This window comes from Medicago sativa, chromosome 2 (genome assembly GCF_051527215.1).
Source record: "Medicago sativa cultivar Bolivia chromosome 2, Bolivia_mono, whole genome shotgun sequence".
Classification (NCBI taxonomy): domain Eukaryota; kingdom Viridiplantae; phylum Streptophyta; class Magnoliopsida; order Fabales; family Fabaceae; genus Medicago; species Medicago sativa.
In genome coordinates, this window is record NC_140750.1 from 186,340 (window position 1) to 206,158 (window position 19,819).

General features: G+C 41.0%; 3 protein-coding genes across 3 annotated transcripts; 1 reads left to right on the top strand and 2 right to left on the bottom strand.

Moving 5' to 3' along the window:
* Window positions 1-1,237: 1,237 nt before the first annotated feature.
* On the top strand, window positions 1,238-6,793 carry LOC146943307 (chloride channel protein CLC-c-like). Its single transcript, XM_085741629.1, has 5 exons — window positions 1,238-1,578; window positions 3,915-4,293; window positions 4,394-4,932; window positions 5,263-6,400; window positions 6,510-6,793. Exons 1-5 carry the CDS (start codon window positions 1,424-1,426, stop codon window positions 6,597-6,599), a joined length of 2,301 nt encoding a protein of 766 aa, XP_085597755.1. The 5' UTR covers window positions 1,238-1,423; the 3' UTR covers window positions 6,600-6,793.
* Window positions 6,794-8,222: 1,429 nt separating this feature from the next.
* LOC146943308 (uncharacterized) lies at window positions 8,223-8,579 on the bottom strand. Its single transcript, XM_085747699.1, has one exon. It carries the CDS (start codon window positions 8,577-8,579, stop codon window positions 8,223-8,225), a length of 357 nt encoding a protein of 118 aa, XP_085603825.1.
* A 5,705-nt stretch (window positions 8,580-14,284) lies between these two features.
* Window positions 14,285-14,827, bottom strand: LOC146943309 (uncharacterized). Its single transcript, XM_085747700.1, has 2 exons — window positions 14,731-14,827; window positions 14,285-14,619 (listed from the first exon to the last, which is right to left on the bottom strand). The coding sequence occupies exons 1-2, from the start codon at window positions 14,825-14,827 to the stop codon at window positions 14,285-14,287; spliced, it is 432 nt and encodes a 143-aa protein (XP_085603826.1).
* Between the last annotated feature and the right edge of the window lie 4,992 nt (window positions 14,828-19,819).

Genomic DNA, 19,819 nt, shown 5'->3' on the forward strand with positions numbered 1-19,819 from the left:
TGTTAGAAGAACACAAGTTGTCTGGTGTTTTTGTGTGGTGGTTGTTTCCTTCCGATCCAGATCTATGTGGAGGAGGTGATGGTGGTGTGAGGAGGTGCCGGTGGGTCTTCAACGATTGGGTTCGATCGAAACCTTCTCATCCGGTTTGACTACTATGTTATCTGGTGGTTTGTCGATGTGGGTCGATGGTGTTGCTGCTGTGAAGGTGGATTTTATTGTTGCACTGGTTGTTGTTGTTTGTGCAAAGGTGGATTCGTTAAGGTGACATCGATTGTTGTTGTAGCGAAGGTGGTTGTTGTTGTATCAATCGTTATTGTTACTGGTTGTTTTTCAAAGGTTGTTGGTTGTTGTGTTGGTTCTTGACGTTGTTGTTTGGGGGTTGTGTGCGAGCAACAGAATGTAGGTGGTGGAAGTTCTTTTGGGTGGCAGCTTGTGATGTTGGTTGAGAGTTTTTTTATGTATGTTGAGTGAGGGTTTTGGTACAACTTTTATTTTTCTTTGTATGTTGATACTTTACGACTCCTAGTCTAGCATTCCTTGTGAAGGTTAGAATTCTTTATGATTTTTATAAATTCCATTTTGGCTTCTTAAAAAAAAAATATGCTATATTGTTGGTTTTATTAAAAAGATAATAATTTTTATTATATTTGGTATATTATTGTTGTCATTGAAAAATAAATATGATTTGTTGAATTTGTTACATTTAAAAGTCACAAATATCTATATCAATACTTATAATTTTAATATATATATATATATATATATATATATATATATATATATATATATATATATGCTTATGTATGTATCTAAATAATATCGTTCGTAATTTACACGCAAATTTCTATAAAATATCGTTGATTAATCTACACGCGTTAACACAGTAAAAAGAGCCGAAAGAAAGTCCGCCTTGTATGTCTGCAGTCTTGGCATTTGATTTATTTGTCAGACTTTCGTTAATGAAATTGTCTTTTAACGTAAAAAAAAAAAAAAAAACCGAAAGACCATCTTTTTGCTAGTATATACATTATAATTTTTTTTTCAGAGAATATAGTATAAATTCATTTGTTCCAGTTTTTGTCTATTTGTGAAAAGAAAGAAAGAAAAAAAATAGTTCCTCTTTTGACTATGATTTATTTTTATTTTTTTTAGTTTATTATCGATTATTTGTTAATACTATCCATTCCCCTTTTTGTGCAACAATAATATATTTTAATGATTATCTACGTAAGTGATTAAAAACAAGGATTAGAAGTGACAGAACGGAGGGAGTGTTACATTACATGCAGAGAGAGAGAGAGAGAGAGGATCGAAGGCAGTAGCAGACAAGAGACGATAATCGGAGAGAGTGTGATCGATCATATCCATTATTATTATTATTATACGATACGATCATCGATCAAAGAAAGGATTGATTAATGCCATGGACATGATGGAGTCACTAACAGAGGAAAGGATGATTGAGATAAGAGATGATGATCACAAACAGCCGTTACTTCTCAGAAGCAGAATTAATACCTCTTCTCAACTCGCCATCGTTGGAGCCAATATTTGCCCTATTCAGAGTCTTGATTACGAGTCAGTACTTCTTCTTCTTCTTCTTTTCTTCATTCTAATAACTCTCTTTTCAATTTCACAATGTATTTAGTCTAAAATTTGTAACAAATACATTTCATTTTTTTATTTATTTATTTTTGCTTAAATTCTTTTCGGATGCCGTATTAATTAAAAAAAAAATCCTAAATTTTGGCAAACCTTTGTGTTAATCTATTTTGATTTGGTCTTTTATAATCATTTGCTTTCATTTATCAGAAAATCAAAATCTTTGTGAGTTCATGAAACCCAAAATCAAATTTTAACGTGGGTGACATGATTTTCTGAAACAAACAAACATGTATTTGCCTGTTTCAATTTAAATTGCTGCTTTTATTCTTAAAAACACAACCTGATTGTCCCTTAAGCAAAGTTGTTAACTTAATTTGTGAAATTGTTTGGTTTTCCGAGCTAAGTGACTCGTAGACTCGAGATTTAAATAAAACCTAGTTTACTCGATTGGACTTGCGGTAAACTCGCTTAGAATTTTTAACAATTTTTCACATTCAGTTCATTTTCTTTTTTATTAGTTTGATTTTGTTCATGTTTTTTTTTTTGGTTATAACTGGATTGTAATTTTGAATTATTCATACATTTATTGTATTATATAAGTATATACGTTATGTATATTATTTTTAACATTATTTCAATATGAGAAACTTGTATGAGTCTATGAGTTTATATTTGATTTGATATGCTGCGGTGCAAATTTGAATCCGCGTTACATCTTTTATATGTACTTTTTTTTTTGTTGAGAGATCTTTTATATGCACTTGGTGTGTGCGTTTTTGGCTACTAGGCTCTGAGAAGGAAAAAAAAACCTCTTGATTAATGTATAATTATTATTATTTTGACAAAAAAGTATAATTGATTTTCAAAATCAATTTTATTTAAATTATATTTTAAAGGGTTAAATATGTTTTTAATCCCTATAAAATTGGGACCTTTTAAGTTTAGTATTTACTTAATTTTAGTTCTTTTAGTCCCTAATTTTTTTTTCCTGCACTGAGTATTAGTCCCTAATCAATTCAAATCTGTTTAATTTATGCTTAACTCTTAAATTTTTGAACAATTTTTTGCAGACATGTTTAGAACATTACTAAAAGTTACTCCGCACAAAATTATCGCAAAATTTTTTTTGAAGAAGAAATTATCGCAAAATTTGATTTCTACATCCAGATTTTGTTACTTTTTATCTTTAACTTTTGTCGTTTTAAAAAATTCATATTTAATTCATTTCATGTTACAAAATTCTAAATTTTAGTAAATGAACCTCTCATAGTGTTCTAAACTTGTCTCAAAAAAATCGTTCAAAATTTTAAGAGTTTTAAGGATAATTAAACAAACTTTGTTTTAGCAGGGACTAAAATTATAAGTAATTTTTTTTTGTAGGGACTAAAAAAGCTATTAAAATTAAGTAAGGACCAAACTTAGAAGTTCCCAATTTTATAGGAACCAAAAACATATTTAACCCTATTTTAAAAGATGAATTTTTTATTTTAATATTAATATAATCACTATAATAAAATTAAAGCTATGTTAAATAATTTTTTTAATTCATTTAATCAATATAATAAAATTAAAGTTGTATAAAAGTGTATTAAAAGATTGACTCAATATTTTTTCCTTCGAAAATGTTAATTAGAACTCCAAAAAGTTAAGATAGTAAAGAAGTTCTTTTTTTTTTTTTTTTTCAAAAGGAAAGAAGTTCTACCCGCTATCAATTTCGGTGGACTAATTTGGCTTTTTAAAAAAAAAAATCCTTAGAAAATATTTATAAGATTTCAATCTCAGACAATATTTTAATGTAATATGATCCGAAATTGATTCATTTAAGAGTAGAACATTAAAGTGATATGGAGAAAGATAAAGTTTTTTATGTATAATTGATTAGTATTTGAAGGGAAGAATAATTTGATTGTAAAAGCAAATAATAATATGAGATCCCTACATATCATACTCAGACAAGTGATGAGCTTTGATTTGCAACCTAAACACCTTAGTAGAGATTAGTCTAACGATCAAAACTTGTGTATATTCTCTATGACGTCGCTTGGGGGGCCAAATTCTCTAACTATCGCGTTTTCTAAAAAAAAAATGGGAGGGTTTTGCAAATTAAAAATAGTGTAACAATGGAAGATGTTTTATTTTGTACATAGCTTCAAGGCTTCCAACTTTCAAAGTGTTTATTTAATTGTGATTATTGGTTTTGATACGACTTTTGCAGAGTTGTGTTAATATTTAATAAACTTTTGTTGTGTTTGTGTTGAATATAAGTATAATTAAGCTATATGTTAATTTTGGTGGCATGGATTATGCAGGTTAATTGAGAATGATCTATTGAAACAGGACTGGAGGTCAAGAACAAAGGTTGAGATATACCAATATGTTGTTCTGAAGTGGACCCTTGCACTTCTTATTGGTTTAATTACAGGACTTGTTGGGTTCTTTAATAACCTTGGAGTTGAGAATATTGCTGGTTTCAAACTTCTACTCACCAACAATCTCATGCTCAAGCAAAAGTATCACGAGGCATTTGCAGTGTACGTTGGTTGTAACATGATTTTAGGGGTTGGTGCTGCAGCCCTGTGTGCTTACATTGCTCCTGCAGCTGCTGGCTCTGGCATACCAGAGGTGAAAGCATACCTCAACGGCATTGATGCACATTCTATATTGGCCCCATCTACCCTCTTTGTCAAGGTACGTAATTACTTTACTTCTAAGTTCAAACTGTTTTTGATTTGAATACATGGATACACCAATAAATAGTAGTTAACTAATGGCTTGAAGTGGTGGACAGATATTTGGTTCGATTTTAGGAGTTGCTGCTGGTTTTATTGTGGGGAAAGAAGGACCCATGGTTCATACAGGTGCTTGCATTGCTAATTTACTCGGACAAGGTGGTTCGCGTAAATATCGACTCACCTGGAAATGGCTCAGATACTTCAAAAATGATAGAGATAGGAGGGATTTGATTACGTGCGGTGCAGCTGCTGGTGTTGCCGCAGCCTTCCGTGCCCCCGTTGGTGGTGTTCTGTTCGCACTCGAAGAAGCAGCTTCATGGTGGAGGAGTGCTCTTCTGTGGCGCACATTCTTTACCACTGCAGTAGTAGCAGTTGTTTTGAGGAGTCTTATGCAATTCTGTCATCAGGGAGGAGGCAGATGTGGTCTGTTTGGAGAAGGGGGACTCATCATGTTTGATGTTAATTCTGCAAAGCCTGCCTACACCACACCCGACCTCCTCGCAGTTATATTTCTTGGAGTCATTGGAGGTCTCATGGGAAGCCTTTACAATTATCTTGTCGATAAAGTCCTTCGCACTTACGGCGCTATAAATGAGTATGTCCTTATATATATATATATATATATATATATATATATATATATATATATATATATATATATATATATATATATATATATATATCTTTTACAATTACTAATCTGGTAATTAAGAGCTATAGTGCTGCGGAGTTTGAACAAATACCTACTGTTCTGTGATATGCTATATTTTTAGTACAAATTGCTATAAATAGTGGATATAGTTGCGCTATAATACTATTGCTGCATGGTAAAATTGGATCAAGCTATTGTATTTTTTGATTCGCAATTGACAACACTGATTTTGGTGCATGCATCATGACTAATAATAACTTAATTGAATTGCAGGAGAGGTCCAATATTCAAGATTATACTGGTGATGATTATCTCGTTTGTAACCTCCTGTATTCGATTTGGGCTTCCATTGCTATCAAAGTGTGTGCCATGTCCAGGGGAGTGTCCCAGCTCCCCAACCGCAGGCTTCTCAATACACTACGACAATTTTCAGTGTCCACCAAACCACTACAATGATCTCAGCTCTCTATTTTTCACTACCAACGACGATGCCATCCGCAACCTATTCAACGATGGTTCCACCTCTGCTAACGCCGGATTTCAGCTATCAAGTCTCTTAGTTTTCTTTGTGGCGATATACTTGCTTGGAATTGTGACATACGGTGTTGCCATTCCCTCTGGACTCTTCATTCCCGTCATACTTGCCGGAGCTTCTTACGGGCGTCTTATAGGGACTGTGATGGCTCCATTCACAGCTCTGGATACGGGTTTGTTTGCTCTCCTTGGAGCCGCATCTTTCCTTGGTGGCACCATGAGAATGACAGTTTCTCTATGTGTCATACTTCTTGAACTCACTAATAACTTGTTGATGCTACCATTGGTCATGTTGGTTCTCCTCGTTTCTAAGACAGTGGCTGATTGTTTTAACAAAGGTGTTTATGATCAGATTGTGGAGTTGAAGGGACTACCTTATATGGAAGCACATGCAGAGCCATACATGAGGAATTTAGTGGCAGGGGATGTTGTTTCTGGTCCACTGTTTTCTTTTTGTGGGATAGAAAAAGTGGGGAATATATTGCACGCTTTGAAAGTGACAGAACATCACGGATTTCCAGTAGTTGATGAGCCTCCTTTGACGGATGCTCCCGAGTTGTGCGGGTTGGTGTTGAGGTCTCATCTTTTGGTGCTTCTCAAGCACAAGACATTGTTCACTAGGGAGAGGGTGATGACAGGGTCTACTATTGTGAACAAGGTTAAGGCAAGGGATTTTGCAAAACCAGGTTTGGGAAGAGGGATAAGGGTGGAGGATTTGGACATTTCACAAGAGGAGATGGAAATGTTTGTTGATCTTCATCCAATCACAAATACTTCTCCATATACTGTTGTTGAAACAATGTCTCTTGCAAAAGCCGCTCTTCTTTTTCTGGAGCTTGGACTCAGGCATTTGCTAGTTGTGCCTAAGAAACCAGGAGTAAGTAATCTCTTTTGCAATATTTATTTGTGGTGTTGTTAATTAGAGTTGAATGATGAATTACCTTTATTATTATAACTAATATTTGTAAATGTTAAACATTGTGCAGAGGCCTCCAATTGTTGGGATCCTGACAAGGCATGATTTCATGCACGACTATATCTTGGGTCTATTCCCCAACTTGAATCCCCGCAAGTAGCCACATGAATAAAGACTATATATTTTGAACTTTCATCAGATCCTATAGCTTCGTGGAAACAGTAATTATACAAGAGACCAATCCAGATCTTTCCTGAGAAAGTAGTACTAGGAATATATTCATACATGGACATCATATGAATTATTATCATTAATGCTTTTATGAATTTCCTTTTTTTTTTTTTTTTGACAAAATGAGGTTTCGAGGTTTATTTTTTATTTTATTTTTATAATGATGAGGGCCGAAGCCCAAAAAGAAAGAGATTACAACGATATTACACGTGGGGTAGTATTCTCTATCAAATCAGAAAGCAATAGAAGACTAATATTGCTAGGACATACATCAATGAAAGATCCCCGAATCCATTGAACAACCATAGTTAGCTGAAGCGTATGCACATTGGTTTGTTTCACGGTAAGAGTGGTGAACAACAACTTCCCAATCAAGTGCAAGCAAGCGATGAATCTTGTCAACTAGCGACCACCCTCTCCAACTACCATGCCCATGTGAAGTGATAGCTTTCACAACTACTAAGGAGTCAACATGCAACTCAATAAATCGGAATTGCAACCTTCTAGCATACATGAGCCCTTCCAACACTCCCCACAATTCTGCCAAACAAGCACTTCCTATTCCAATATACTTGGAGAAACCTCACAACCACTCACCATTGCTTCCTCTAATGATGCCACCACAACCAATATGACCACCATCTCTACAATATCCATCTGTGTTCAATCTCACCCAGCCCACCGGTGGAGGACTCCACCAAAGTAACACCACATGAGACTGATTCTCTCTCTGAGTTGTTATTGCATTAACGACCAAATGGTAATTACGTAAACTTCTCCTTAACACTAGCTGGGTTATAAGGCCTGTTATAATTATCATTATGTTTCTCCTTATTTTTCCAATTCCAAATAGAGTGACAAGCCATGACCCAATAATTCCTCCAATCTTCAAATGAGGTTTCAATGTTAGCATCTTTGTTTTTGGAAAAATGCCCTTCTTTCAACAAGTTTTGCTCACTCCCAACCAAACTTCCGAAAACGCCCATGGCGTGAGTTAAGTCACGCATGTGTTAAACACATGTGTGACTTAACTCACGCTGGAATTAACACTTGCGTGAGTTAACTCACGTTGTGTCTGTGCAAAATACCAGAACAGACAAAATCTCAATTTTCCCTAATTTTCTTCATTCCTTCCTTCATACATCCATTCCATCATTTTCATCATTCATTCAATCATTCACAATCATTCATTCATTATTAATTAACATACGCATAATAAAACCAAAAATTACGCAAAATTAAAAATCGATAAACTAATCAAAATATCATAAAAATGCGCAAACGCATGAGTGTAAATATATTACATCAAAAACCCCCAAAAATGTCACAAAAACATCTAAAGATATACTTACTAATGGCCTAAAAACGCTAGAACAAGACCCTAATCCTCATGTGGACTATGACTCCTACTCCTCCTCCGCGGAGCCGACACCTCCTCCAACATGCTATACTCGGCCCGAATGCCCTCCATAATGCCGAGAACGAGTGGATTTGAAAACACATCAGGAACCCCCATTGCACTCTCCACTCTGGCTCTGATGTTGCCGATGATCTATAATGGGTCGGGAGTTTGTCTAGCCCATTGCTGCTCAACAATAACCTCCTCGTAGGGAGGGACATGAGCTGTGTAGTTAGGAACGGCCGCATGGACGATCATAATAGGATGAGATACTTTGTATAACCATTTGATGTACCCCTTTGAATGCTTCCATCCCTCGTCCTTCGGGACCGGATCACCCCTCTCCTGCTGGCTAAGTACATGGACAACAAACTCCATGGATGCCATAACCACCTCCTCTGGGGCAAGCTCCACAATTGTTGTAGGAGGTATGGGAATGATCTGGACATAGTTGTACTGCCTCAGAACCTGCTCCGGCAATTGACGACACATCCTGTCTTTGTCGGCCATAATCCATCCGGAGTACCAGCATATGTCCTGAAAAGGCATCAGGTCTCGTCGAGTCTCGTACGACCTCTAGATGACATGAGCATGCTCCATCGAATCAATTGCAGATCTATAGTGTCCATGATCAGAAAAGCCCCTGGGAGGTTTCCATTTACCCACAAGCGGGTCAACACACATGTAATCTTCCTCAGGCTTCCTCGGAACGGGTGTCTTGAAGTGCGCCAAAACTCATCCCTGTAAACACAAAGAAACAAAATTATATCAGCACAAGTATCATACAAAAAAACTATACATTTATGATCCACTAAAAAAATAATAAAAAAATATATCCCATTTCTTAGGGTTGTGTGGTGCTTTTGTTGTGGAGATGTAGGAAGTTTTGGAGGGTCTGCGGTGTGCGAGATGATTGAGATTCACTATAGTAGAATTGTAAGTGGATTCATTGGCGATGGTGAATATTATTATGATGGGGCAAAAGAGTAATGCAAGTGGTAGGAGGTTTGTTTAAAAAATTAGACAACTTCTTCAAATGAAATGGGAAGTGAAGGTTAAACATTTGTATCGTGGAGCAAATATGTGTGATGACGTATTAGTTAAAATTGAATGTATCGTGAAAAACAAGATGATCTTTTATGAGTCGTGTATAAGCCACTTGTTAGTTGTTGATTGAGGAAAGGTTACTTTTCCTATGTAAAAAAAATTCTACTTCGTCAAAAAAAACCCTCGAATTTTGTGAAACTGCAAAAACCCTCATGAAATTGGCTTCCGCGTAGACTGAAGGTTAGTTCTCGTTACAGGGGGTAATTGACTATTTCTTATTTTTAGTTTTTTTTTTGTCTAAAATATGTGTGATTATAAAAAGGGTTAATTATGTTTTAGGTCCCTATAAATAGGCGCGTTTCCAACATTAGTCCCTACTTAAATTTTATTAAATTGCTGGTCCCCAACGTTTTTTTCCGTTAGCAAAATAGGTCCTCGCTGTTAATTGTTGTTGATTAAGCAAACAGTGAAGCACACGTGGATGCCACATCTGACTTTTTTTTGTTGGGTTAAATATGTTTTTAGTCCCTATAAAATCGAGGCATTTTAAGTTTAGTCCTTACTTAATTTTAATAGTTAACCAACAAAAAAAGTCAGATGTGGCATCCACGTGTGCTTCACCGTTTGCTCAATCAGCAACAATTAACAGCGAGGACCTATTTTGCTAACGGAAAAAAACGTTGGGGACCAAAAATTTAATAAAATTTAAGTAGGGACTAATGTTGGAAACACGCCTATTTATAGGGACCTAGAACATAATTAACTCTTATAAAAATAGACAAATACCCCTTCAAAATTAAAACTGTACTTGCAAAAAATACGGTAAGGACTCTAGGGTTAAGAATCGTATGCTAGGGTTTAGAACTGATGATTAGATGCCTTGAGAATGCTCTCAAGAGTGGTATTTATAGCCTGCTATGGGCTTGGGTTTCGGTTGCTTGGTTCCCAAGCAACAGGGGTATTTGTGTATTTTAGGTGGTTTCTAGAGGTTTCTAGAAGCTCAGAAGGGCGGTTCCTTAAGGCGAGCGTGCCAGAGTCTCAGAAGCCCTTCTTGAGGGCGCCTGAGCCCTTTTAGAGGTCTTAGAGCCTTTCTGGAGGCCTTAGAGCCTTTCTGGAGGCCTCCTAAGCCTTTAGGAATATTATGACGGTCCACAACCCCCTAAGCACGGGTCTTGGGAGAAGGCGAAGTGATGACAATTATGGGCTGGACCTTCTGGAGGTCATCAAGTCTTTTTAGGGGGATTTTGTAGGTTTACAGCCCCCCAAGCACGAGTCTTGGGTTAAGGCGAAGTGATTGGCTTGCTTAAAAAACTCTAGGTCGCACTCTTAATCGTTTTGAGAATTTCCTTGGCGCGATTTCAGAATATGCTGGAGCCCTCGAGGGTACGCTTTTGATCCGGGTCTAAAGCGTTCCCTTAGGGCGACTTTAAGATGCTTTAGTAGTTTCCAAAGGTGCGTGCATCGTCTCCTAACCATAGTTGGTTCATGGAGTATAGCCCCCCAAGCATGAGCTTTGAGAAAAAGTGAGATGGTTTAGGGCTTGTTCAGCGATTCTCCCATGACGGGGGGCGCTCTTATGTGAAGGTCAGCAAAACCTAAAGGCGACGTGAACTACTTTGTTGGCGTGGCGAGCCTTCTTGGAAGGCGTCCTACTTACACCCGAACGGTTTGTATTCCGTGACTTTTCGAGTGGCTAGCACGTGTCCTAAGTTGATGACGTGTCTCCACTCACTGCTTCCCGAGCACACTTCCCGAGGCGACCTTTGTCTTTCTTAAAGTGTGTTCGGTTGTTTATCATTTTCACTTTTTTTTGCTCCCTCGTTTCGTCTTCCTCAGCTCCTTTGTCTGCCGCTTCTTTCGGCCATAGACTGAAGAATTTTACGCTTAATCTCTTCAGGTACTCTTCCATTTTCCTCCCTTATTATTCGTTTTTAATTTCTTTTCATCCATTTTGCTTTGCGTCCGCGTGTCAGTAGAATTAGATAATGGTTTTGATTAGAGAGTGCGATGACGAAGGGAAACTTGTTAGTCCCACAGAGCCGGCTGAGAGGGATCAGATGAGGAAAGAGTGTTTGAGGCATGCTACTGGGCCTGATGGAATTATTGATTGGGACAAGTACTATCTAGGGTTACACGGAGAGGATTTGTTTAGTGCTTTATCTAGCAATTCTAGTGTTAATTCAAGCAGGGATAGTGATTGTGTGTTTATGTCTGCTACTTCAGGAACGCAGTGTAAGAAGGACGACTACCGGGATATTTGTGCGACTCAGGAACCTTCGTTGGGATCTGTAGAAGGAGAGTCACCTGTTAGGTCATTAGAAATGGTTCCCTTTGCTGAAGAGGTTCTTTTAGAAGAGTCGCTGTTTGTTTACGTTTCTGCCTTAGATTCGTTTAGGAGTAAGTTCAACATTTCTGCCACTGGGAATGAGGAGGACGTGGTGTTGTTGTCTTGCGATCCTGACGAGAGAGTCTGTGATCAGGAGATGGCAGGTGAGGGCGATGAATCCTACTTCGTGTATACCGCCGTGTTGGAAGAGTTCGGCGTGAAGATCCCTTTTACGCCTTTTCAAATGGATGTTTTGAAATACCTCAATGTCGCGCCTACCCAAATCCGCCCTAACAGTTGGGTGTTTATCCGCGGTTTTGAAATTCTCTGTGAGTCCTTAGGTCTTGAACCCTCCGTTGGCGTGTTCTTCTGCTTTTATGGTACAAAGGATGTGAATAAAGGAACGTGGATCGCCATTTCAGCTCATTCGGGAAAGAGGCTATTTCCACAATATGCCTGTAATTTCAAAAAAGAGTGGCGTGACACTTTTGTTAGGGTCCAAGGAGCGCCGGGATGTTCAAATGCATTAGTGTTGGTGGCTGGAGAGCCCAAGTTTCCTCTTCGGTGGACAAGTAATCCTTTGGCGGTGGGAGGATATGATCTCAACGCCATGTCCCCTTACGAGCGAAACTTGGTTCAATTTCTCGAAATCGTTCCTCTCACCAACATTCGTGAACTGTTAAATAGGGAAGGAGACGTTACTCGCTTGACGGCTTACTTGCGTGAGTGTTTTTAATGGTTTTTTTGTTATTGCTCTTCTCGTACTATTTTTGCTTTCCATTTGTTGATCCTTATTTTTCCTTTTCCTTTGCAGAGGAGATTTTGCCTTTAACCGGTGCTGAGATGAGGAAGTACATGGCGAAATTGGAGAAGAGTAAGAACCCTGAGGGGTATGTTGCCAGTGATCCAGCGGGATTGTCGCTAAGGAAGCTGAAGAGGAAGGAATCTGGTTCAAAGCGTGATGCTGGAATTATAGAGGTTGACGACGCGGAAGGTGCTGGAGATGCAAACGCCTTAGTTCTGGCTGATTCCCCTGTGACTAAGAAGTCGAGGACTGGTAAGGGAAGCAAGGTTGGTGGTCGCCCGTCGACGAGCACTGAGATTGGCGGTACCTCTCTGAACGACGAAGCCGTAGAATCTTCCTGGCATTCAGAGTTCAACTTTAGGCGGTATGCTTCTATTTCTTTTTGTCTCCTTTGTGTGAGTTGATGTAAACCATAAGTGTTTCTAGTTCATTTAGCTTAGCTTACCTGACGTGTTATTCGTCGTCTTGTAGGTACATGGCGGAGCAGGTTCCCCTCGCAAAGGTTGACGTTGATGATGCGGTGAAAGCCAAATTTGGCGACTTAGTGGCGGACGCTGAGACTGCTGCTTTGCGAGTTCTGCTGATGGGTCATGCCATGGAGGTCAAGCATGAACTTATGTAGAAGAAGTTCAAGGATGCTTCAGAAGATGTTGAGAAGTGGAAGCATAAAGCTACTGGCTTAGAGGGGCGTTTATCAGAAGCTTTGAAGGAGAAGAAAGTCGCGGAAAAGTCTCTGGAGGAGATGAAGAAGGCGAAGGAGGCTGCTGAAGGGGAGAGAGATGAGAAGGATGCCGCTCTGAAGAAGTCTGAGTTAGCCGTTGATGAGGGAAGGCGTGCATTGGCCGTGTATTTCGAGAGTGGGTTTAAACGTTCTAAGGAGCAGGTTCTGCTTTTCTATCCTGAGGAAAAAATGGAAGAGCTTGTCCTATTCAAGGTCGTTGTTGATGGCGAGTTGGTGGACGACGAGTGATGTTTGTATTTTTACTTGTTTTATTTTTCTCTTTGGATTTTGTAACTTAACTTTTGGCGGCTGTGCGAAGCGCCTGTTTATTGGTTGACTTAACTTGAGCGACTCTGCGAAGCACTTTTTTCTCTTTTGAACAATATGATCTTTTGATGTAATGTTTATTTTGGTGGTTTATATGTTAGCCTCGTTTGAGAAAATCTTTCGTATATGTTTATATCCTTAGTGTTGAATTCTTGACGGTGTTGTGCACAGATACTTTACGTTTTTCCAGGTAGGTAGGCGGGATCGTTAATCGGTGACCTCGAAGTTTTTTCTTAGGGTGATTTTCGTTTTGGCGTTTTAACGTATTGGGCGAGAGTTTAATGTCGCCCCCCGCCAAGACCGCCATCAAGGTAGGCTTTTTAGGGCGCTTGCAGATCCTTTGGATCAAATTCGTTTTTTGTTTAGGCGAGTTTAACAGTCGACCCCCGCCAGAGCCTCTATCAAGGTTGACGCTATTGGGGGCTCCTAGATCCTTTGGATCAAATTCATTTTTTGTTTTGGCGAGTTTAACAGTCGACCCCGCCAGAGCCTCTATCAAGGTTGACGTTGCTGGGGGCTCGCAGCGAGCTTTACAGTCGACCCCGCCAGAGCCTCTATCAAGGTTGGCGCTATTGGGGGCTCGCAGATCCTTTGGATCAAATTCATTTTTTGTTTTGGCGAGTTTAACAGTCGACCCCCGCCAGAGCCTCTATCAAGGTTGACGTTGCTGGGGGCTCGCAGCGAGCTTTACAGTCGACCCCGCCAGAGCCTCTATCAAGGTTGGCGCTATTGGGGGCTCGCAGATCCTTTGGATCAAATTCATTTTTTTGTTTTGGGCGTTCCGAGTAGTTGAGTTCTGTTTGTTCAAAAAAATGGCAGTGAGAAACAAATAAAGTGCAAAGAACATCTTATAAAAAAGGAGAGGGCGCCTCGTTAAAAACCCCTGCCCTTGCAGGGGAAAAGAGTGCTACCCTAACCCTGTATTATTGATGAAATACTGCTAGTCATAGTGGTGGTGTGACACCATCCTTATTCAAGATACAAGAAATTCAAAATGTAAAAAGGAATAGGCTATAATAGTGGCGCAGATTAGCCACGTTCCAGGTGCGGGGTACAACTTCTCCGTTCAGTTCTTCTAACTTGTACGCCCCATGAGAACACTTTTCTCGAATTCTGTATGGCCCCTCCCAATTTGGAAAGAGTTTTCCAATCCTTATTAGGGTGACGACTTGCTTCAGGACTAGATCGCCTTCCTTCATTTCCCTGGGCGCTACCCTAGAGTTGTAGCGTCGAGCTGCTCTCTGCTTGGCGGCGAATTCCCTGATGTGGGCTTGCTCTCTAACTTCATCAATGACGTCCATGCTAACCGCCAAACCTACTTCATCTGCTTTTTTAAAGAAATAGTCCATGAATTCATGTGTCATAAATGTGTAAAAAATAAAAGAATTCTCCTGCATACAAAAATGTTAGTCGCCCAAGCAAGAAAAAGTGATACCTTCTTCTGAAAACATTTCTCGCCGCCAGGTGGGGGTATCTATTTCCACAGGTAGCATGGCGTCCGTGCCATAGACCATAGTGAATGGTGTTTCCATGGTCGTAGAATGAGGGGTGGTGTGGTAAGACCAGAGTACATGTACTTATATTGACCGAGATGGCGTTCATACAAAATAGTTTGTGATAATGAATTTAACTTGAAAATTATTTTCTGGAATAGTGGAATCAATTTAAAGACTATTCTTACCTCATGGAGCTGTTCTGCCCATAAGCTTTTGGCGACCTCTAGCTTTTTCTTGATCCCGTTAAGGATAACCTTGTTGGCCGACTCGACTTATCTGTTGGCTTGCGGGTGAATTACAGAAACGAACTTTGTCTGTATCCCCAGGTGCTTGCAGAAATCTATTACTGTCGAGCTTGCGAATTGAGTTCCATTATCAGACACTATGCATTTGGGTAGGCCAAAACGACAAATGATCTTTTTCCAATAGAATTTCTTCACCCTTTATGTGGTTATCTTGGCGACCGCCTCTGCTTCGATCCACTTGGTAAAGTAATCCACGCCAACTATAAGAAACTTCAGCTGTCCTGGGGCGAGGGGGAAAGGTCCAACAATATCCACCGCCCATTTATGGAAAGGCCAAGGAGAGTAAACGGAAGTTAACTTCTGAGCTGGGGCGTGCTTCTTGTCAGAAAATCTTTGGCATTTGTCACACTTCTTGACGAAATTCGAGCTGTCCTGAAGCATGGTGGGCCAGTAGTATCCGGCGCGGAGGAGTTTGGTGGCCAAAGCTCGCCTGCCAATATGGCTGCCACACACGCCCTCGTGCACTTCCAAAAGAACTAGGTTTGTCTCATCTTCCCCTAGGCAGCGTAATAAAGGAGTCGTTCGGCCCCGTTTGTAAAGTTTACCAGAAACGATGACGAATTTCGACGCTCGTCTTCTGATTGTCTGTTCCTCCTCGCCGTTGGTGGGCGTGAATGACCCGGTCAAATACCTGAGTAGCGGCTCCATCCAGCCTCCTTTGCTTTCGGCGACTTGAAGCACCTCTTCAACTCTTGTACTGGGAGCTGCGATTATTTCCTGGATAACGGTTCTGTTGTTGCGTGGTCGCTTGGTACAAGCGAGCTTTGCTAATAAATCTGCTCTGGAATTCTGCTCTTGTGGCACGTAAATTGCTTCGAAGAAGCTAAATCTCTTGGCGAGACTCTGTACTTTAGCCAAATATTTAGCGAGTTGGGCGTCCTTTGTTTGATACTCGCCCGTGATCTGATTCGTTATGAGCTGGGAATCGCTTTTGGCCCTTAAATTCTCAGCTCTCATCTCTTGTGCTAGGGTTATGCCGGCGATCAATGCTTCGTACTCTACCTGATTGTTGCTTGCCTTGAATTCGAACCTGAGGGATTGCTCTATAAAGATATCATCTGGTCCTTCCAAGATTACATCCGCGCCGCTGCCTTTCAAGTTGGAGGAACCGTCCACGGATAAAAGCCATACGAAAGAGGCCTTTTCCTGTATTGGCGAGGCGAGCTCCACCACAAAATCCGCCAAGACCTAGGATTTGATGCTCCCTCTTGGAACAAACTGCACATCATACTCTGAAAGCTCTATAGACCAGGCCACCATTCTTCCCGCCAGATCTGGCTTCCCAAGAACTTGCCTAATGGGGTAATCTGACTTTACGACAACCTTGTGGCTCTGAAAGTATGGGCGGAGATTCCTTGTTGTTACAACGACACCAAGGGCAAGCCGTTCTATCTTTTGATATCGTAGTTCTGCGCCTTTGAATACCCTGCTGACGAAATAAATTGGTTTCTCTCCTGCTTCTGAGTCTTCTACCAGGACTGTGCTCATGACGTTTTCGGAGATCACCAAGTATAAAAAAAGGACGACATTCAGGCTTGGACGCTGAAGAACAGGCGGGCTAGATAGGAACTTCTTAATTTGTTGGAAAACTTCTTCACACTCTGGAGTCCACTCAAATTTCTCCTTCTTCTTAATGGAGGCGAAGAAAGAGAAAGCTTTGTCGCCGGCGCATGATAAAAAACGAGACAGAGCTGCCAGCCTTCGTGTGAGTTGTTGTACTTCTTTGACGCTAGAGGGACTTCTCATGTTGATGATCGTCTGGCATTTATCGGGATTTGCTTCAATACCTCGTCTTGTTAGGAGGAAACCTAAGAATTTTCCCGCCTGCACTCCGAAAGAACACTTTGCTGGATTCAAATGAATCCTGTACCGTCGAACCTGGCTTAAAATTTCCTCCAAGTCGTCTGTGTGACTGCGCCCCTCTTTCATTTTCGCTACCAGGTCATCAATGTATACTTCAAGATTCCGCCCTATTTGTTGAGAGAAAGCCGTGTCCATAGACCGCTGGAAAGTAGCGCCCGCATTTTTTAGACCAAATGACATGACTTCGTAGTGATAATTCTTAGTGTTGGTCATAAAGGCCATTTTCGGAGCGTCTAGAGGATCCATCCGTATCTGGTTATAAACTGAATAGGCGTCCATAAAGCTCAGGGTTCTGTACCCTGATGCGCTGTCGATCAGGTGGTCAATATTGGGGAGAGGATAAGGATCTTTAGGGCACGCCATGTTTAAATCAGTGTAATCCATGCACATTCTCCACTTCCCATTTGCTTTTTTAACGAGGACGGTGTTGGCTAACCAAGTAGGATACTTTATTTCGCTGATAAAGTGGGCATCCACCAACTTCTTCACTTCATCATCTACAACTTTTCTTCTTTCTTCACCCATTTTCCTTTTTCGTTGTACCACTGGCTTCACACCAGGCTTGATGGATAAGTGGTGGCAAGCGATGTTAGGATCCATCCCTGGCATTTCTGATGGATGCCAGGCGAAGAGATCTAAATTCCTTCGTAGTAGGTTTACCAGGGCGGTCTCTTCTTCAAGGCATAGGGATGTACCAATTTTCGTTGAATGATGGGCTTCCAGGCCGATGGAGATTTCTTTTAGGTCTTCAGTAGGTTCCAGTCGTTCTTGCTGGAAGTCTTCCCTGGGGTTGAGGTCGATCATGTTAACTTCATGTGTTACCTCGTTACTAGATTTCTTCTTAGCTTTCTGCAGCCGCAAACTGTTGTGACAGCATTCTCTGGCGAGTTTCTGATCTCCTCGGATGGTTCCAATCTTCCCATTGTCTAAAGGATACTTCATCACTAGGAATTTAGTGGACAAGAAACCACCAAAAAGGTTGAAAGCAGGGCGACATATAATGATGTTGTAGGAGCTGGGCGAGTTCACTAGGAGATACCTTACACGGACGGTTTTGGCGTGAGACCCGCTTCCAAAGGTTGTCTTGAGGGTGATGTAACCCCTTACGTGAACCTGCTCGCCCGTAAATCCCGCCAGTGTTCCTTTGAAGGGTTGTAGTTGTTCTGGGTCTAATCCCATTCGATCAAATGTGTCATAATAAAGTATATCAGCAAAGCTACCTGGATCTATTAATACCCTCTTCACATCCCACTTAAAGATTTGCAAAGTGACAACCATGGGGTCATCGTCGTGTGGTATCACGTCTCGATAATCCTTGGCTGTAAAAGATACGTCGAGCTCGTGCTCATGATTTTGTTCTTCATACTCTTGGCATAACATTACCTGTCTCACATACTTCTTTCGTGATGAACTCGACTCTCCGCCCCCGACGAAACCGCCTGATATGGTGTTTAGAGTGTGTCTCTTTTCTTCGCCCACTTCCTCTTTCTTGCTGTCTGCTTTTTGTCTGTTCTCGCCCCTCCTGTCCTGGGCGTATCCTCTCAACTTCCCGTTATGTATTAGCCTCTCGATTTCTTGGCGAAGGTGTATGCATGAATCAGTGTCATGACCTCGTATCTTATGATATTTGCACCATTTGTCTTTGTCCCCTCCCATGACCTGGTGGCGTGATGGGGGTGGGTCTGGGATCAACTTTGTTACGTAGACCTCCTTCATGATACGCTCTGGCCTTGTGTTCAAGGGCGTGAAGTCCTCCAGGCGTGGCTTGTGATGATAGGGCATGTAAGGGAGCCTTTCTGGTCTTCTATAGGGGCTCGGTCCCTACCGGCTGCTGGTTGATACGGTCGCGCGCTCCGTGTTATTGGATGCACGTTCTTTGGCATCCCTTGCTTTTTTCTCCGCGTTGCTATCCTCGCCCTTGATGTAACAGTCAGCCCTGGCGATAATTTCCTCCGTGGTATCAACGGGTTTCTGGGCCAGAGATTCATTGAATTGTCCCGCTCTCAGCCCGTTCTGGAAAGCTCCTACGAATACCTCCTGGTTTGGGTTGATTACTTTTATGGTCGTGTCGTTAAACCTTGCCAGGTAGTCCCAGAGGGACTCGTTGTGTCCTTGTCGTACGTTGAAAAGGCTGGTCGCTGGGACTTTGCGATGGCGGTTGGCAGAAAATTGTTGGATAAGATTCCTCGTCATATCTTGATAGCTAAGAATGGAGAATCGTGGGAGATTCATGTATCATCGCAGGGCGGCGTCGGAGAAGGTGCCGACTAACAACTTGCACTTGAGGGAGTCAGGGGATCCGACTACGGCCATGCGAGTGTTGAAAGCCGTAACATGTTCCATAGGATCGCTTTTCCCGTCGAAGACGGAGAGATGGGGTGGTTTGAAGTTCTCTGGAACTGGTGCGCCCCAGATTTCGGCGGACAATGGTTGTGGTTCTGGATCGTCCATCTCGCCGTGGTTTGACTCGTATTTCTCTTCTAGTTGCTTTTGTTGTATGGTTTCCATCGACGCCTGAAGGGCGTCGTTGTGCTCCTTTAGCTGAGCGAGTTGGGTTCGCATAGACTCCAGCTCTTCTGGTGTTGCCATGATGGGAGGTTTTTCTCTAGATCGTACGTGAGGTGCGATCTAGGTTGGTGAAAGGATGGGTAGGGTTTCCAAATCGCAAAGAGGTTTACGGTTCGGATATTTGTTTTCAAGGTCTTGGAATCGCGATTTGCGATCCAGAGAAATTGTGGTCAAGGCTAGTTTTACCTCTTCCCACAGACGGCGCCAACTGTACTTGCAAAAAGTACGGTAAAGACTCCGAGGTTAAAAATCGTATGCTAGGGTTTAGAACTGATGATTAGATGCCTTGAGA